A 20,452-nucleotide genomic window follows, 5' to 3' on the forward strand; every position below is an offset into this window, starting at 1 on the left:
GCGAGGCAGCTGAGAGACCTGATTTTCAATCAACAATTAAAACATTCAAACCAGTAAAAATCAATACAATACAGTGGCCAGGAGTGAATGGCCGATTATCGATTTTTCTTCATTTGAAGCTATGGTGAAAAATTAAAAAACTTGCCAACGTAATTTCCTTGATATCTCCTCTCTGTTAACAGAATATTGCGTATACATTTTGAGGTAATCATAGTATTATCTAACGTTAACATATAAAATTAATGCAGTTTGTTAAGTTTTAGTTTTAAGCCACGTAGATAGATACAAGAAACACTTGTAGTAGTTACGATATATTTAAATAAAATTTCTTTTTAAAAAATAAAAAAAAAAAAAAAAAAAACATTTTGAGGTTTAAAGTTGGTTCATACATTTCCTCGAAAAAATAAAATGGGGGGCGGAAAGTTTGAAGTATCGCGATTGAGATTCGTGATTTCGCACCTAGGCCATCGACTTTCTCAGTAAATGGGTGGCAGAGTCCTTCAAAATCTTCTGAATAAACTCAACCGGTAGGAACAGTTGTTTCTAAGGTTTACAACGTCATGTCCAACACTTAGTCATTCGAGACATGTTCCTGCTAACTCGGATTGATTCCCGCGCCGTTAATGAGACTCGCAGATTTGATTTGGTGGTGCTAAGCGAGTTTTAAGAGATGATGCCGCGAAAATGCCGAGTCATGCCTCTCCGCATATTTATGAATGTAAATGCTCGTGAAAAGGCGCATTTGAGCCTTGAGCAGATTAATCGACTTTTGCACGGCTCAAAGCATAATGTTGTGTGAACATTCGGAATTTATTTTTCCATTTATTAACCGCACTTTCATTCGTTGCTTTGTTTTTGTTCGTAAATGCACGGTTGGAAAACACTGGTCATTCGATACCACATCAAATCTTTGGTATTTTGTTTATTTCGTTCAGTCAATATTGGATTTTAAGGATGTTTGATAGTTGCAATAAGTGGACAAGTTAAATACATAGAACAAAAAGAAAAAAAAAAAAAAAAAAAAAAAAAAAACCACGGTATTATGGTAATTTGAGAACAAGAATACTTAAGAATGTTGTTTCTTTAACTGGAACAGAAAAATGGAGGGAACAGAAAAACTGTAAACATATGTTCATGTGTACAGTGTACGGATATGATAAGATGAAAACCAAAGCGGGAGCCTAGGAAACGCTCCAATGCCAAATTAAACATTTTTCAGTAACAGATGCAGTCAAAATTGAAAGTCTTCTTCGACTAGTTGTTTCGTGCGCCTTCGATCTTGTAGGATACTGTGCAACGCCTCTGACGCGAAATAGTTGCTTAAAGCGTTGCGTCGCTGCAGGCAACCAGCGTGACATGCGCACTGGCGCCTACAAACCTAACGGGAAACTTCACGCGTTGCGCAATGCGTGAAGTATCCCGTTAGGTTTGTAGGCGCCAGTGCGCGTTCTGCGCTGCTAACACGCCGCCACGCTCTGTGTTAGGCTCTAATATTTCAACTCGCGGAGTCAGCGTTTTTCAACTCATGATTTTGAAATGTTTGCACTCTCTGCATTGATTATTCCCTTTTAAACTGATGAAAAAGAAATATGTACTACTGGAAAATTTGGAAATACGGAAATCAATTTGGAACACTGGAATACTGTTTTTTGCAATTATAATAGTGGTTCCGTGTCAAATTTAATGATTTCCAAAGCATTCAAATTTATTCTTTTATGTTTTGGGTTTTTACTGTGCTGCAGCGTGGTGTAAGCGCAACTAAACGCTCAAAAAAGCAAAAGAATGCACATTTAAGGCATATTTTATATCGGAAATTTCAAGGATAGAAATGAAACCAAGTATTTACCAACGACAATTTGAAAAGATTAATCAAAAGAAGAAATTAACATTTCATTTAAAATATGAGTTACGATAACAACACCTCATTCTCTCTTAATTTTCTCATTTCGATATTGTCAGTATAATTTTACTTACGGACTAAAATATAACGCTCGAATTTGATTTTAGTATGGACTTTACATTTGTGGACTTAACTTAGTGGACGTTTAAGTAATGGACTTAACAATAGTGTGGGCTTTAGAACTGTGGACGTAAAAATTGTGGACGAAAAGTCTGTGGACGTAAAAAAGTGGACATAAAGTCCGTGTACCGCGATTACAGTGTTTTCAAAATCGTGCAACTTCTTCTTCCCTTTTAAAAATACTTTTTATACGAAATGTTCAGTATTCAAATTTAGATGGTTTTTTTCCTTTAGAAATAACAATATTTTTGGTGGGAAGAAAAAACTGTTTGCTACTCTGAGAGATTTTCTTACATAATTATGAGGTAGAAACATTTTAACAACGCTGTATGAATAGGAAATGCCGCCAGTGGACGTCACTAGGCGGTGCATTTTTTCCTTTTCAAATCCATTTTCATACTATTTCCCATATAAAAAAAAAAAAAAAAAAAAAAAAAAAAAAAAAAAAAAAAAAAAAAAAAAAAAAAAAAAATGGTAAAATATACAGCGAAATCAGCTGATTGAGCATTTTCAGATGAAGAATAAAAATTTGCATGCAAATTCTCCATTCAGCATTTAAAAGTACTCAAACACTTCTTTACATCCAGAACGTTAAATCAACTTGACTTTTTTTTTCCGGTGAAGACATTCATACATGATGTGAAGACCAGGACGGAACTGGCATAGGAGCATAGGTGGAATCTGGATGGGAGGGTCGATAGATGAGCGGGCGAAGCGGCGACAGGTGAGTGGCTCACAGGGACAGGACAGGGACACGAGCCAGGGCCGCGAAAACAGGTGCGAGGGCCCGCGATGGCCCGCGATGGGCTGCCAGCCCGAAAGCTGCTCCGCATTGAGCAATGACGGCGGGAGGCGCGAGAGTGCGCACAATGTGCCGCCAGGGCTCCGTATGCCGCGACAGACGCTCCAACCCCATTGGCCCGCTCTCGCCCCGCCCACCGCCGCCTCGGATTGGCCCCTAATCCACGGATGAAACGCGATCAGCCCCGCAGTCGGAAAGCATCCCTCGTACGCAGTCATAGCAGGGACAGAGTTCTTTTCCCGTTTCTCAGAGCACGTGTTTGGACAGCTCTTATCGTCGCTTTATTGTCACGCTACTTTTATTGTTGCGTCATCAACGTGTGCTTTCATTATATTGCTAAAGTTTAATAAGTGAATCAAGTTGGATACTGGAATTTTTTTCTTTTTCTATGTGATATATTTCGGAAGAGTATTTAAAGGACTGTATTTTCTCTCCGTTGTATTGTTCTGTCATCATTACCACGGTCATCTCTTGGTGTTTTGATCGCATTTGCGAGGATTTCAAATTCAAAAAAATCAAAGGTGGAAATAAATATTTTTTTTTTATAAATTCTCGCTTGTCTTTTGGGAAAGTTATCAAATGAAACTTCCTTGACTAGAACTAGTTGTTTTTTAAAGTGTAAACTTTTCACGATGGTAAATAAGCGAGAGACTGAACTCCCAGTGCTTGGATCTAGATGAAATAACCTAACCCGTACCCGTTTTCGTTTCTGTTTTGGTGAGTATCATTTTACTTATTTATTCCGACATTATTGCACAAATTTGCGAGGGATTTAAAATTGAAGCGGTAATATCCAAAATTAACGCGAGTGTCACTTTCAAAGATTCGAAGAAAGCTGCAAAATAGTTAAGGTAGGGAGTTAAAGTTGAATTCCATCAGCTAACACTCTTTTAATTTTGGTAAATCTTGTCATTTTAAAGGAATTGCTCATATTTTTGAAAATGAAGTTTGCATGGTTGAGGATCAAACGGCATTCTTTCTTTTACTTTTTTTCAAATTTATGAAAGTGGCACTCTCGTTATTTTTTAAATAGAAAAATAAAACATGTTTAATTTTGGAGCCAGTAGTCTGAGTAAATGAATTTTTAAAAATTCTCAATTATTTTCTGTGAGGCATTTAAAATAAAAGCCCATCAGCTGGAATCAGTTCAATACTCATTTTTTTAAAGTTAGTGATTCGTCAAGACGATTAAAATACGGTGTTAAAATTGAACATTCATGATGCTTGATTCGAAAAGCGATCATATCAGCACTGAAAATTCTGCTCTTGTCACAGATTCAGATTTTTCACTACTTAACTTAGGTGCGACTGCGGTTGCTAAAACTAGATATTGGTTGACTAAATTAAAAATTCTGGTCGTAATTCCAAGCTGCGCTAACTATACCGTTTTGTTATGGGTTACCTCCAGAATAAAGCAAATGCTTTGCTTTTATTTGCTTTTTATTGCTTTTTATTTGTTGCGTTGAGCGGACCTGCAATTAAAGTTTCGGAAAATGAAATTAGAAAATCATGAATTTAGAGGAATGTGGTTCAGAGTGACGTTCATACTTCATTTTTCAAGGAAGCATCGCAAAATATTGTTTCATGAAAATTATAAGATAACAGTGTAATAGAGAAAGGATAACCATATGTTTTTCTTCAGCTTATACAATGCTTAAACATGCAAACCGAAATGTTTTCCGTTCTTTTCACCTCTCGTTTTAGTAGAGGTATTATTTATTTATTTATTTATTTTTTTCATGATTCCAAAATCGATGGTACTCAGCTTTAGTGGTAAGATTTGTCAGTAAATTAATGAATGTACACATTACTTGAAATGGGTGACACTTATAAATGCCGTTTCATCTTCGACGAAAACCCGACACGTGCTTTACAGATCTAAGAGCGCCTTATAAGTTACCATGAATCATAAAATTAAATATTATCATATATAATATATCATATTTTATAATCATAAAATTGCTCCAACATCAAATATTTACACTAATAAGTTTCCTTACAGAACAATGCTAAACAAATCCTGAAAATTCTCCACGGTATAAGGTGGTAAAAAACCGACTATTTTTGTCTGCTTTAACATACGACCGTAACAATGAATTTTCAAAGAGGACTAATGACTTATCAGTCATCTTTAAAAATTTCCGGTTAATTTTCGAACTATTTATAAATGATACAAAATGTATGAGTGGCCTGGTTCAAAAATAAATTAAATTATTAATACATACATTTTTTTCGTTCCAAGAATTTTTAACTAATATATTTGTTCTTATTACTATCTAGGATAGTACCAATACATTGGAGCATCCGTACAGTTCATACATTCGCTCGAATCTTTTCATTAGATGGATAGTGAAGTAGAATCATGGAAAATTGCCTTATTGTTCCGGTATCAGTCTATCCATCTAGAGTTCACTTACTCAGAGATTGCTTAAAGTCATTGTTTCCTCCTCTCGTAAAATTGTAAACACGATCAAAGACCTCGAGATCTTACACGTCTTAGTCTTTAAGATTATTGTGAGATACCTACATATTTTTGAATAATTTTAGAATCGATTTTACATGGATTGTTGAGGCTCAATTGTTCAGCAGCCTGATTGCTGAAACTTCAACCAGCTTTGTCGGCATAAAATAAAGACAAGACGTGGCCCTATCTGCGCTGCGTAATAGATCGATTTTCGATTCTTGTCTTGCCGACATTAATTTTAACAATCCGGAGGCAGGATCTTTTCGCGAGAAAAAAAAACATCAATAAGTATGTGGGAAAACCTTACGGTAGAATTTGATAAGGCAAGGCATGCATTATCGCGTTAGTCTACCTAATAAGCAGCTTAAGTTCCAACGGACAATTTTATGCACACTCTTTCAGGCGGGTTGCTTTCCCTCTGTTCATCTTAAATCGAAACAACCACCCGGAGGGTTATTTTATCTGCTGATGATCATAAAGTACAGATTTTCAGATTTTTATGCGTCATTTTAACAACTTTTAACAATCTTTTTGTCATTTTGACAGCTTTTTATCGACGTTTTACCGCGCATTCAGTAAATTATTTCTTATTATATGTCTTGCCAAGGCGGATTGTTAATTTTTTTCTGGAGAAAGTAATAAAGTTAATGCATAAAGAACAATGTTCGTGCATGGATGTGCATCCATCGATTCTAGGATGCGAGATAAATATCACATTTATTCAAATTGCTAATGAGTGATCACCTATATTTTTGGTTCCATTCAAAGCCTTTGAACGCTAGGAATTGTTAAGTATCAGATAAATTGGAAAAATTGGTCAGGACTATAAAATCCTTCCTATATTATTCACGAATTCGCGAATAAAATCCTTTCACGGAAAAAGGATCCTCAGTTCACGAAAGCAAGATTTCCGAGAAAGGAAATTTCATAGAGTTGAATTAGATAATTAGATTTAATTATATTTCGATGGATAACTGCTCCTTCTGGTTCATTTTCATGCAGATAAAGAACGTCAAGATACGATGAAATCCGAAAATGTATTGCACTGAACAAGGCAAATTAAAATTTCAAATAGTTTTTCTCAAAACTACCATTCTCTGTAGCCGCAAACATCAAACCGCTGTCGTATTAGTTTCAGATTTTTGTAATCTTCTTTTGTGCCAAAACGTTCATGGAGCTCTGCTCTGTTTAATGTTTAAACACTGGGGTTCCTTTTTCTGTGGACAATAATTCAGGATGTCCACTGAGATTTAGTTTTGAATTTCCCCGATTCTTCTCGATATTATGAATAAGATTTCCTGATTTTTTGCGTAAAAACATCGACACTCGTTTGATTTTACAATCAACATATTTATTAATGAATTTAATTTAATGACTGAAAAATGCTTAAATCACTCAGAATTTCTCTATTTGTAACCGATTGCCTACTATTTTCAAGATATTTCCTGATATTTTCCTGTTTTCACTAACGAGAGATACAAGGGAGTCACATTGTTTGCCAATTAATCAACGCCTCAAAATAAGGCCACATTTTTACCTAAAAGCGGGCTGATTTTTGACAGTGGTGGACAAATCGGTGGACAAAGAAATATAGAGCAATCTATTCGTTGAAATTGGTGGTTTCTATGTAGACAAAAGGAGAATATGATGAATTAACTCTCGCGGGTTTCCGTAAGTTAATTTATTGTCTACCTACTTCGTCCATTTCAACCCCCGCTTCTACCAATAATAGGATTCCTTCATATCCTTTTTGTCTTCTTTGTCCATCGCTTTGTCTACCAATTTCAACAATCAGCCCGCTGAATTCAGTTAATTATGAATTATGAATTATTTATTTAATTAATTTTTATTAATTTCTGAACATTTTCTCTCCGTTGTTGCAGATTCCCGGTGGCCCCCGCAACAATGACCATGGACATTCACCAGCACAGCCTCCGAGTGGACACGACAGTGACTGGGCACAAGGGTCTCGACCAGTTCCATCAGACAATGTCCCCAAGTCGTCCCCAAGTCCTCCCCCCGCTCCCCCGCGTCGGCCTCCCCCAAAACCTACCCTCCCACGACCCCCTCGCCGTACCACCTGGAGAAACCCCGCGCCAAGCGCAGCTTTGACGTCGCCTTCCTTATCCAACCGGATGATTTGTCCAAAAAGCGACAGCAGAAATCCAAACCGGTTCCGACGCAACCCTTGAGCCACCCCGTACAGGAAATGCCAAAAATCAATGGGTTTCCGGATGCGCACCTATCGAATTTGCTCCTTCAGAACGGGTACCTTTACGAACCACGGCATACGTTGCAGGTTAGTCAAATTTTCGAAATATTGCCATGGTTGTCAAAAGTCTTTTTATACCGTCACCTTTCAGCCAAAATATCACAAGCGCAATGCGACGTTTAAAAATTTCCGCCACCATTCTATTTTTCACAGAGAGATTACTCAACGAGACTGCCCAAAAGTTACACCGAATTTTCTTTGGGATGCCGATAAAATTCAGTGAAATTTTCAAATAGATTCAACCAAAAATTTCTCTGTAAAAAATAAAATATCGACGAAGATTTGTAAACGTCGCATGGCACTTGTGATACTTTGGCCGGAAGGTGACGAGACGATGATGTGGTATTGCAGTTTGACATCGGAGAGAAAGGCGATTAAACAAATTTGAAACAAGATTGAGCCTCGTAGAATCAAATTCGTTTCTCTCATCCGAGCAAGAAACGTCTGAAATTTTTGGCAGAGCGATAAAAAAAGGACAAATGGACGTATTTATGCTAAAAGGAATTAAGTCTCATGCAAACCCTATGCACATAGTCCCTTTTAGCATAAATATACGTCCAAATGGAAAATGAAGGATCCTATTGGTGAAAGTGGAGGGTTGCGATGGACAAAGGGGTAAGTATAGACTACAACTAACGGCACTTAATTCACGAGAAACCTTGAAGTCAGTCCGTCATTTTCCCCTTTAGTCTAAAACAATCAACCGTTTCAACCAAATAAAATTCCTCCAGTTTCCCTTTTTCCTCTTAGACTGTCGCTCTGTCTATCATCTTCTATAATCAAAAGCAAATTATGAAATAAAATGAATATAATCATCAAGATACTTAATGTGATCATCATAAGTAGGTGGAATGAAAGAAAATAAGACAACCTCAATTTTATAGTTACTCAACGCAACGCCTCCCGTAAATGAACTGGAGTCTTGAATACAACTATACCTACTCTGCGGATGTCTTTGTTGCATATACGTACCTACAATTGGACGGAGTTAAACAGAAAGGAACCAAGCCACATCGGGACCGAACCGAGAAAAAGAGGTTTAAAGTTTGGCTCCTGCATAAGACTCAATGTAAAAGATAAACTTCAAGTTCAATTTCTGCAAAATTTGCTCCAACAAAAACTTTGAATTTTCGGCGATAGATAGTAGAGCAGTGGTTGAGTTCAAAACCACTCGTGACTCAATTTTTTCCAAAATGTGGGTTGGTTCCTTTCTGCTTATCTCAGTCCAATTGAAGCCGCACGGCTGTTTCTTGCGTCAAGTGACACGTAGCGTACCTTTCCGTTCCTAGTTTCCGTGAAGTTGTTTTCTTGCAGGCTGATCATTGAAATTGATAGACAAAGAAAACAAATGGAAAATGTTTGAGGAATGTTATTAATATTTTTCTTCGGAAATTTCAGGAACTTTAGGTGAAATTGCGAACAACATTATCTGAAAAATTGGAAGACAAATATTAATAAGTTTACCAGGAAATTCGTGTTTTAGAAATGGAAATTTGGTGACACCTGAAGGTTCATATTTTCCCTCATTACGGCAGTACTGTCAAGTGAAGATGACCAGACATCTGGTAGAATTTACTTTACTTTCGGAAAGTTCGATTTCATTTACGTTATTTAATACCATAGACTGTTAGTATCACCATGCCGATATCACTGTCGTTCAGAACCATAATTTTTGCTCAGTGCTGCTGTTCAAGGAATTTTTTTTTAAATTTTTAGGGCCTACCCCTGAAACAACTAGAAGACCACCCGCCGTACAACCTGGTGATGGAGAAAAGCCCGTTCAACCTGGACTCGCTGAGCGTGATCGGCTCAAAGAGCGCGTTCACGAAGGTGGCCCAGCCGGACAGGCGCCAAGTCCAGGAGAAAGTCGAGGAGAAGATGTTCACCCCCTCGCCGTCCCCCTCGGTGTCCTCGCAGCTCTCGGGGGTCTCGGGGGGCGGTGGGGCCTCTCCCGATCCCAGCTACCAGGACTCCCTCAGCCCCCCGAGTCTCCGCTCACCTGAACCCTTCGTTCGTCACCCCGCCATGACACCTTACGAGATCCCCAGGGAAAAGGTAAGTTCCAAACTTCATTGGACATTAGATTTTCACAGAAATAAAAAGTAACCGACTTGTTGTGTTACTATAGGGTGAGTAGAAACAATCTATTAAGTTTCCAAAATATAGGTAGACTGCACAAAGAATGTAACTACATTTCAATGTTGCCAAATGTCCCTCTACATAGATTATATTTTTACTGGAGGAATCTTGGGCCTTTCTAACTGAAAATTTAATATGAACAGCAATTTTACCTTATCAGCTTGTTGATTTTTTTAGAATGGGACTCTTTTTTCTTTTTCCGGTCCTGATGTTGTCCGAAAAAAGAAAAGTGAGTAACATTCTTGAAAATTCAATGATTTTTCTTCTGATTCCATGCAAAAATCAGAATTAATTGAAAAATAATTGCAGAAGTATGCTCTTGGAAAAATATTTCATTTTTTGAGTTACTTTCGAAACCTTGGAATGGAGTTTCGTTCCCTCGTCGCACAGTGGAATGAGTCTATGGAAGAAGTCGGACATGAAAGTTTTGATAAGGATTATACAATTTTACGTTTATCTCGTCACAATTTTAATTTTAAGGGGTGCTTTTTGTGGAAAATTTTACTAAAAAACTAATGACACTACTTTTAATAAAACATCATAATTTCATACTAGTAAAGATATACGCTTTTAAAGTTTTTAAATCATGTCCGACCGCTTCCAGTGACTCGATCCATCGTGCGTCGGAGAAACGACGATTTTTCGCTTTCTTTACGGTTGAAAGATAATGCAGCAATCTCGTGGCTTTGGCACCACGGATGAGAATTTTGAAAAGCTTCCTCTCATACTCAGATCTGTTTCTTCAACTAAAAACTTGATGTTTAACCGACTTTCATTATTCCTCCAGGTCGTCGGGAAGATGTTCCCGGAGGAGAAGAAGGCGTTTCCGTCGGGGGTCCCGAAGGGGGCGTTCCCTAGCGAGTTCCCGTACCCGGGTCTGTCGGTGCCCAACTACCCGTTCCCGCAGATGACGGCGTTCCCGCGGCAAGCGGTGCCGATGCCCCTTCTGGCGGCGGCCACGGTGTTGCCCTCCTCGCTGGCCGCCCTCACTCTCCCGGCCCAAAACGTCTGCGCCAAGTGTAAGGTCAGCTTCCGCATGACCTCTGACCTCGTCTATCACATGCGCTCACACCACAAGCGCGAGACCACGGCCAATGACACGCTACGTAAACGAAGAGAGGAGAAGCTCAAGGTAAGAGGGACACATGTTTTACTATAGCGTCACTTTCCGGCCAAAGTATCACAAGCGCCACGCGATGATTCAAAATTTCCGCCGCCATTTTATTGTTTTACAGAATAATTGTTGGTTGAATCTGTTTGAAAATTTCATTGAATTTTACAGGCAGCTCAAAGAAAATTCAGTGAAATTTTCAGACAGCTCTGTTGAACAATTCCTCTGTAAAAAACTAAAATGGTGGCGGAAATTTGTAAACGTCGCATAGCGCTTGTGATAGTTTGGCCAGAAGGGAACGACATTTTTAGCTCTGCTAGAGTCTCTTTAAAATGAAGTAAAGACACATGGGATCCATTTCTGATTGGCTCCGTATTTTAGGTCTACGCAGTATCGCAAATGGAAATGAAGGCTACATTTTCACCAATTGCAAAGACTATGACCTGAAATGGACCGGGGAATTAGGGGTACATTGGAAAACAGACAGGATGAGAAAGGGAACGGAGGAGAGGAATTATGTGAGAAGGAAGCGCCGATTATAAGGTTAAAACATTTTCATACTACAAAGAATGCCACGTCAAAGTTTGAGTGCGATTTCACTCGAGTATATATAATTGTTCTATGAGCGGGAAATTAAAAATTGTGCTTGAGAGAACGGTAATATCTTTTTTAGGAGTTACATTTAATAATTTTCATTGTATAAATCGTATTTTACGTGAAATTCTGATGACATAACATGTATCATAATGCTGAAATTTGCACCTTATCTAGCAGTCCATCGCATTCAGAATCGGATGCGACGACAAAGTGAGTAGCTGTGCGCCTTCATCCACGGCACACCGCAACCCCACGACTTCGGAGCTCGAATAGTTGCACGACTTAGGTTCGCATTGCTATTGCTGGCAATGATTTTGACAGCTTGTGGTACCTTGTTTAGTCGTCGCCTTCCTGACAAGGACGTGACTAAACTTCGAAATGAACGCTGTTGTTCATAAAACTCAATGCTTTCTCGCGCTCATCTCTAAGTGTAGTTGCATCCTTTTGTCGGCCAAGCGAGCGACATAGCGACAATAAACAAGGTTCGAATTTAAGTATTCTGATACATATTTCTAAACCAAAATTTCACGTAAAATACCATTGCGCAACAGAAATTACTGAAATCAACTCCTTACCGAGATATGTTACGTGTCCAGTTTATGAATGTACAGAGTCGTATAAAACGTGGTTCTTCAAAATTTGATGGGGATTAATTGGACCGAGTTCGTCATAAAGGAACCAACCCACATAAAGTTTAAACTGAGAAAAAGAGGTTTGAAGTTTTTTATCTCCAAGGCTTAATATAGAAAATAAACTGTCACCCCTCTTATCATAAACTAATTTCTGTGTTTCGACTTTCAGTTTTTGCAGGAAAAAATATACGACTAGCGGAACATAAAGGCATTCGTAACTCAATTTTTTCGAGGATGTAAGTTGGTTTCTTTTCGATGAACTCGGTCCAGTTGAAGCCGGGTCACGGTCAGAAATGTTTATTAACGGACGTGTTTCTATCAAACAGAACTATGTGGAGGTGGGAAAGATGGGGTCTGCTTGTTAGTGCTCGGGCCATAAGAATGAATAGGAAATATAAAAGCGACAGTGACGAAGCCGTCGTCGCGGCTCCTCGTAGTGGTCATTAACTCATGAGCCCTGTTCACAACGCTCTAGACACATGCCTATGGCTCATGGGTGCCGCATTCAGTTGGCTCACAATTCCGATTGCTGAATTGGAAAAGCGGGATTTTACATTCTGTCAAACGGAACTATATGTGCAAAGTGTATGAGCCATGGGCATTTGTCTAGAGCGTTGTGAACAGGGCTCATGAGTCAATACCCACTACGAGGAGCCGCGACGACGGCTTCGTTACCGTCTTTTTGTATTTCCCATTCATTTTTATGACCCGAGCACCATAATGAGCAGACCCCATCTTTCCCACCTCCACATAGTTCTGTTTGATAGAAATACGTCCGACTGTTTATTTACGAATGCATTACAGTTACATTTTCTCCATCTGACTTTTCCATTTTTCCATTTTTAGTGGTGTATTTTAGCCTAGATGTTCTGATATCTTTGTTTTTGTTTCCAGTGTCCGGTCTGCAACGAGTCGTTCCGGGAGCGGCACCACCTGACGCGGCACATGACGGCGCACCAGGACAAGGAGAGCGACCGGGAGGACCTCGAGGACGCCGAGATCTCGGAGATCACGGCCCGGGCTTCCGCCTCGGCCTCCGGCAAGAAGCAGGAGAAGGCGCCGCCATCCAAGTGACCCTCGGCCGCGGCCCCCAAGAAGAGCAAGCGCCCCGGCACATCGCCCACCCACCCGCCAACGCACCCGCCCACGGCCGTCTTCCAGGAGTGCGTCGATCTCCGCCGAGGCCCCGTCTTCTTCGTCGATCCTTGAGAGTATTCCCCATGCCCCACCGATGGAGCTCAATGCGCTCTGGTGCATTCCGAGACAGGATTCAGGTATGCACACCTTACAGCTTTCATTCAGAGACAAAATCAACGTACAATCTACTACAGGTTTAGACAAATGGAATTTCAGAAAGTCGTCGAAACGCGCAGATTTGAGAGCGCCAAATAATACGACTGCGACGCCATATTGAAAACTTGTTCACTTTCTGTTCTGAGAATGGGTCTCGTCATTTTCGTGCTCTTGGTTAAGTTTTTCGTTATTTTGAGTTTTATGCATTTTTTTAATTCATCTGATAGCTTCTTGAAGCTACGAGATCTGACTCGAGGTCATTTTGAACTGCGCGACAAAGCTCAAAGACGGCACGACTTGCGCCGTCACTCGATTGCCTGTATTCTCAGCGCTGCCACTTCGGCACCCCGTTTGACCATACCTGTGGTAGAGTGTACCTTAGACGATATCAATTGCCCAAGTGCAAAACCATGAACCTGCATTCTGCCGTGCTGAGCTAGAACGCCGTATGGCCATCAGGCGTTGCCAAATATCTCGCGACAAATCACGAATTTTCTGGAAAATTAGTTGATATTTCTTCTTCGATTTTCAGTGGATTTTGCTCGTAATTTGATCTAGAAAGTCTGACAATTTAAAGGGAAAATATCCATACCTTTAAAATTTCCCTTTTTTTACCTTTCTTTAAAATTTAATATTTTCTGAGAAGAAATTTGACAGCATTCGAATGCTCACTCGGCGTTTTTGCTTAGCACGGCAGTATTGCAGCGCTTCAAAATGTCAGCTCTAATTATGTTCTCTCGAAGAGCAAGGAGCTAAATTTGGACCGCGTTCGGCAGAAAGGAAATATCCACATCAGCTATTCCCCATTCAGTCATTAATACCACTACAACGAGAAATAAAATCCGGAAATTTTGACGCAAATTCAACCCTAAAAGCTGAAAATATTGATAAGGTATGACAAATTGAAAAAAAAGTTTCAGGTTAAAGTTAGGTTCACCGAAAAATCCTTCATTTCGTCTGATATGCAATTTGATCGCCGGGAGGTTTAAATAGTTATCCGAGGTCGAAGAAAACCGCCAGAACCTATGCGCGATACTTTCAAAAATAATTTTGCTGGACTTTAAGTTTCTTCATTGATTGAGTTTTACTTGCTTCAATTTGTTGGAAACCAGATGAACACTCGCTTTTATCTATGCTGAAAAAAGCTACGTGAAAAACCTCAAAAAATGTACTTGAACAAATAAAATGATGCAATGCAAATGAAGTGGCACAAACATATTATGCCAGCCTCGGTTAAGAGTATCAATATGTAGTTCCCAGTGGATTGGAGCTTTTGAAAGTGCTGTTTTTAATTTCATAATGCCTCGATTGCGCTCCAATCGCTTGGTTGGTCGGAGGAGTAATTACACTAAACAAGTAGCGCTCTGAGAAAACTTTGTTGGAAAGCCATTCAGCTGCCAGCCCTCTAATAGGTGTCTTGATAACGCGCCGTGTTTGCCAACGCTTTTCTCTTTTATCACTCCGCTAGATCACATTAGGTAATGTCCCTCAAACTTTTATTTCAAAATTGCTCCCTGGAATCTGTGGATTGGGAACATATTTTTGTGAGACGGAGAAACTAAAGAAGGAGGAAAATGGGCATGAAACAAAGCTTCAGTTATTTGCCTGAAACACAGCTTGTTTTTAATGGTTAATTTGGCTTATGTTAAGTGTGGGCAATTATTTGCGTTGCATGTGAAAAACATGCATCTAATCTAGATAATATAAAACCAAAAATTCTAATTTTACAATTATCAGTTGATTTTTGAAGTTATTGGTACGTTCCACGTGCGCCAAACTTTGATGAGAAAACGTGTAGCGTAGTGTTTAATTCCTTACCCTGCCTCTTTCCATAAATAACTTTTTATCAATCATTTTCTAAAGGAGCCATGGAATACTATTTACAACGGCAATAACCGGTTTTTGAAGACCCAAAAGAGAATATTTTAACACACATCTCTAGGGGCCGTACTTTTAGTTGTTCTTTGAACAAATCCTTTCTGTAGGAAGCTCCATGTGGTTCCAGGTTTACGGAGATCCTTATTTCATCATCATACGAAAAACAATTTTATCAAATCACAATTGATACATCAATAGTATAACTTGAAAGTAGACCCTCGCAAGGAATTACTATGTTTTGCCTCGACAAAAAAATTAAAATCACAAAAGAAAAATTTCTTTCGGTTTTAAAAAAATTGGTGGAATCGTACCTGCGATATTTTTATTAAATTCATCAAATTTTTCTGTATATTTCTTCCAAAGTAAATCATTTTTGTTGTTTTCAATGGTATACTGTTAAATTTTACTTGAGATTTGATAAAATTGTCCTTTTTATGATGCTGTTTTGAGAATCCCCTGAAACTGGCTAGGGATGGCTTTAAGGCAGCTAAAAAGCGAAACCACACATCTTCATTGTGATGTTCAAAATTGTCCATTCCTATTTTTTTATATTGAGGAGGAGCAAGGCAACTTTATAGCTTAAAATTTTTACAGAATTCCCTGCTAAAATCGAGGAAAAATCAAGGAGGTTTTTGAGACATTACATTAAATGGTTTTCCTAAGAAACACTGAAGGGTGACAGGAAGTATGTAACGTTGCAAACGGACATACGTGGTTTCGCGCTTTGGCTTTCGATTCGTGGCTTCCTGAGACAAGGAGCTGTTTAAAAACCGACTATGAGTACGGCCTTAAATCATAAAATTATTTGGTGTAGTTCTTTTCATCCTTTTTCTTCATGATAATACTTATTTAAATACTATTCCATGAGAAAATACAGTCACTCAATAGCGAGTATTTCCAATCCACGACTCTTAATTTAAACTTCTCAACTTAATTAAAACTAATCGTAAATCTGATGCTCACCACCGCTCTCTCGACCCGACTCATGGCGGAGTTGGCTTCGGTTAGATGCCCCGGAGATTAAATTAACCGAGTGCAAATGGATTGAAACAGGAATCGATTCGAAAAACCCGCCCGTTGAAGCATCTCTATTAGCGTAAAAATACAGCCGAACCCAGCGCCGCGCCGCGCACCGAGGCAAAAGGGGTAAAAAGCCCCGTCGGCGAGGGGTGGGGGTGGAAATAATTGTAATATGATTAAATACTCGCACGGCTCAACCCTATCAGCTGTTGATAACCGCGCTCGGAAGGGGCAAGTTGGAAACTAAATGGCCCGCAAAGAAAAAGATAAGCAAAAGCGCGATTGTTTCTTCTGTTCACATGTCATGCTTATTGCGTTTTATTCCCGGCAATACTTTGCATTCGAGAGGACTAATGCATCCCGCTCCACGCGACGTTGCCACGCCACTCGATTTCCGAACCATTTTTAGAATAAACAACGTAACTTCAAAGCAGATATTATACGTTGATACGCGGTTCTTGGTCTCTGAGGCCAATTCCAACCGCGGAACTCTACTGGTAACAGAATGTTGATGCGTGATTTTTGCCTTACACGATGCAAAGTTGAATACATTTTCGAAAATTCGGCATCGTTGCTCGTCCCAATGACGATTGCTATCGCCGCCCCGGCCGCATCTGCAACCGGTGTGGCAAAAAGAACGGCCTCGTTCCACTACACGATTGCCAGCTCGATAGGATTACACCGGCTTTTCAAGTGGAATGAAGTTGGTTTCGGTGGAGAATTTGGCGACACCGTTTGGTTTCCTCTCGATCGGTCGATGAGTTTTATCTGCGGATTCGAACGGAACCGTGTTTTAATGGCCGCGCGCATTAGTGGGCGAAAAAGTGCGCGTGTGGCGAAACCCGACCGAACATAAACCACACCTATTCCGTGAATGTACGATTAGGTGCTTTGCAGGATGGTGAGATTTGATTCGTGATTTTTAGCGCTCATATAGTACGGGGGTTTTTGTGTTTTAATTTTTCGGAAAGGCGCAAAAAATTAGAAGTCTTCGATTTAGTGCGGTCATATCGGTGCACGAGGTTAAAAATGTTCCTTCGTTAAGTCAGGGCGAGCTGTATAAGTCTTGGGTGGTTTAGTTCAATTTAAAACGTCGACGAGTATTAAAACGGCGTATCTGGCATTTTGAGTTCTGAATACGCCAGGCTTAAAACCTCATATCGGCAACCTATAGCACTTTCTCAACGGTCACAATATCTTATTGAGTACTTTTCCTACCTTTAAGCCTTTCTTCTGGTTTTTTGCCACATTTTCGGTTTTTCAAGCAATATTCACTAAATCATGAATTTATCATTTCTGTCATTGCAGATAAACGATTCTCGTGAGCTATCACATGAAGTTGGGATCAAGTCAGTCTTTAAAAGTCCAAATACCAAGCTTCAAATAAAAAAACCGACTCCTGGGAACCTGAAAACTGCCGTCTTCGGATTAATACCAAAACTTGGTGCCAGCGTAGCATAAAGTCTAGTCAATTGCAATTGGACGCCGTCCTAAAAAAAATCACGTAAATGAGTGATTATTTGAATTTGTAAATTTTTATAGTTATGCAATATTATGATAATATGTAAAAATTACCTCTGTTACCTCTTGAAAATTTTAACGCTGATTAGTTTTAATCTTCTCAGTTGTTAATGTAAATTATGTAAATTATGAAGACTTGTTCGTTTTTAAGCCAAACGAATAAGCAAATCGTGCAATATCAGTAATTTTAAGGTTTCTACTTGTGTAAAATGTACTCTGAAATACTTTTAAAAGTCAAGAATACTTTTGAAAAGTGATCATGCTTTATAATTTTATGGTCTGTGTCCTCTAGTCAAACCCATTTTCTTAAGATCATTCCATTTTCCCCCGTTTTCCTTTAAACATAGAACCTGAATACACACAAATAGAGAGTTGGACTTAATTTTGTAATAAGTTACTAAAACAACGTACCCGCCATTACTTTTCCTATGAAGAAAGGTGATTTTGTAGATAAGCCAACAATTTTAATTCCCGATTGCAAAATATAGTCCAGTCGTCTGCGCATTAGCAGCGAGGAACCTTTCACTGCACAAGTTAAAATGTATTTTTTCTCCAACATTAATGAATCGATGGTCGAGGCTGACAAAAGAGGCTCTGAATTTGAAGAATATAATTGAAAAATGAAATAAATATATTTTTTAGTTATTGTTGACTATCAGTCACGGTTTTTTTTTTTTTTTTTTTTTTTTTTTTAAATTCGATGAAAGACTAAATGGACTGAATTTTGCAAGAAGGGACCAAGTCAATTCCAAAATCACTTAGATTATGCAACTTTTTTACCTCGCAATTATAAACGGATCATCTAAACAAGTTTCATATACACTCCTAATAAATAAAATAAAACGCAAAACGAAAATTACCTTTTTGAATTTAATTTTTTACATGATTCCATTAATTATTGCAAAAAATGTGAGTTTGAAAATCCTTGCAACATTGGAATACTCTTGGTTCCATTTTGCAAAAGGCAATCCAAATTTCAGTTGTGTCAGTAGTCCTTTTTTAGTCATCGATATAATACATTTTTTTCTGATAATCTGCCACCAATCTGATCTGAAAAAGTATTGAATTATTATTATGGACATTATTAAATTAGAATCTCGAAGACGAATTTAATTGATTCAACTTAATGATATTTAGATGGGATACTTTTTTTTTTAATCTACCTACTGGATTTTTTCAGTTCCCATTCCTTTATAAAAAAATTGTATTATACGCATGAAAATAATTTCCTCCTCCCATGACATTTTGAATTTACTTGTAGACTTTTTTAAATTTGTATACAAAAATCTTTAAATTTGAATTCATCTAATGAAAAGTTGTATTCTACAGTTAAATTGTGATTGTGAAATTTTGAGCAATTTTCCAAACGGGATAAAAGAAACTTGGTTTCAACCCAAGCGTGTAAAAAGCAATAATTCTCCACTATTTAAATTTTTTGTTTGTATAAAACTAGATGTAGGTACGTAAGATTGACCTCGATTTTCGAGTAAGAGAGTAAGTGGAATAACCCTTACTTTCTTTTCTTTTCTTTTCTCATTATGCTTCTAGTCCTATGGTTACGTTAATTTGATGTTATTTTTATGTTGTTGCCGAAATAAAATGTTACAAAGTTTGAATATAATTTGTTGAAGTTTCCATTTATCCTCTTATTCCGACGATTAGACGCATCGTTCTAAAATAAATCTACCTGTACCAAAACATTAAGAAAAAAAAGAAAGAAAGAGAAATACCTCATATACACAGTGGTCTTGAAGCCAAAAAGAAGTCAATGTGGCTTTATTCCTATCTATTTAACGCAATTCATTTATGAGCGGTTCATTTAGCCATAGGGTGTGCACTGGCCATGAGTCATCCAAACCATGTCCGTTTGAGAGAAGGCTTTTCTTAGAGCCTTGGCGCATATGTGGTAAGTAAAAATTAGACGTATTTCTGCCAAATGGAACTTCGTGCATTATGACATGAGCCCTGTTATGCACATATTCTTATGGGCCTCAGGGCTCATGTCTCAATGCACATACTTCTGTTTGGCAGAAATACGTCCAATTGACTCAACTGCCGAGCCTTCCTTGTAGGCACATCCCAGCTCCTTTTGCAGTTCCCGTTCAGATTTTGTAGCACACGAATATTATATCTCTCACAGTCTCTGCTCGCTCTATACTTGCAGTGTTCTTTTTTGCAAAGGAGCAAAATGTGCCCTATTACGCAGTAAGTAGATTTCCTGACAGCTACTTCAGGTACCGTGTTAAGAATAAACTCCGTATGAACACTCGAATGTCACAAAATTTCCTTCGTAAAAAACATGTATTGTTACGATTAAAATGTATGTATATTTTTCCTTGAAATTACCTTCCACTCTGGATCAAATTACGAACTGAACTCTCTGAAAAATTCGAGGAAAAGTACTCGTAACCATTCCTGAAAATTTGCGATTTGTCAAAAGAAATTTGACAACGTTGGACGGTTCCGACAGCGTTATTCCTTAGCACGGCTAAAGAGAGGCTGTTTGCTGTCAACTTCAGAGGCGTTTGCGCCTTCCAACGAGATCAAACTGCACTAGTGCAACTATTCAAAATCCAACGTCACGAAATTGCCGCGCGGCGTAATTGAAGGCGCATCTGGGTGATTTCACGATAACAGGAATAGTTAAAATGTGAAATACCTTAGAAATAAAAGTGCACCAATTTTAACAGGACTTCATTACCT

The 20,452-nt window shown here is 38.6% G+C and overlaps 1 protein-coding gene across 1 annotated transcript; it reads left to right on the forward strand.

Moving 5' to 3' along the window:
• The first annotated feature begins 3,031 nt into the window (after positions 1–3,031).
• LOC109036734 (uncharacterized) lies at positions 3,032–19,722 on the forward strand. The gene is made up of 6 exons (XM_019051092.2): positions 3,032–3,539; positions 7,170–7,585; positions 9,275–9,613; positions 10,485–10,829; positions 12,932–13,311; positions 17,537–19,722. Exons 2-5 carry the CDS (start codon positions 7,496–7,498, stop codon positions 13,109–13,111), a joined length of 954 nt encoding a protein of 317 aa, XP_018906637.2. The 5' UTR covers positions 3,032–3,539; positions 7,170–7,495; the 3' UTR covers positions 13,112–13,311; positions 17,537–19,722.
• The last annotated feature ends 730 nt before the right edge of the window (positions 19,723–20,452 follow it).

This window comes from Bemisia tabaci, chromosome 7 (genome assembly GCF_918797505.1).
Source record: "Bemisia tabaci chromosome 7, PGI_BMITA_v3".
Lineage (NCBI taxonomy): Eukaryota > Metazoa > Arthropoda > Insecta > Hemiptera > Aleyrodidae > Bemisia > Bemisia tabaci.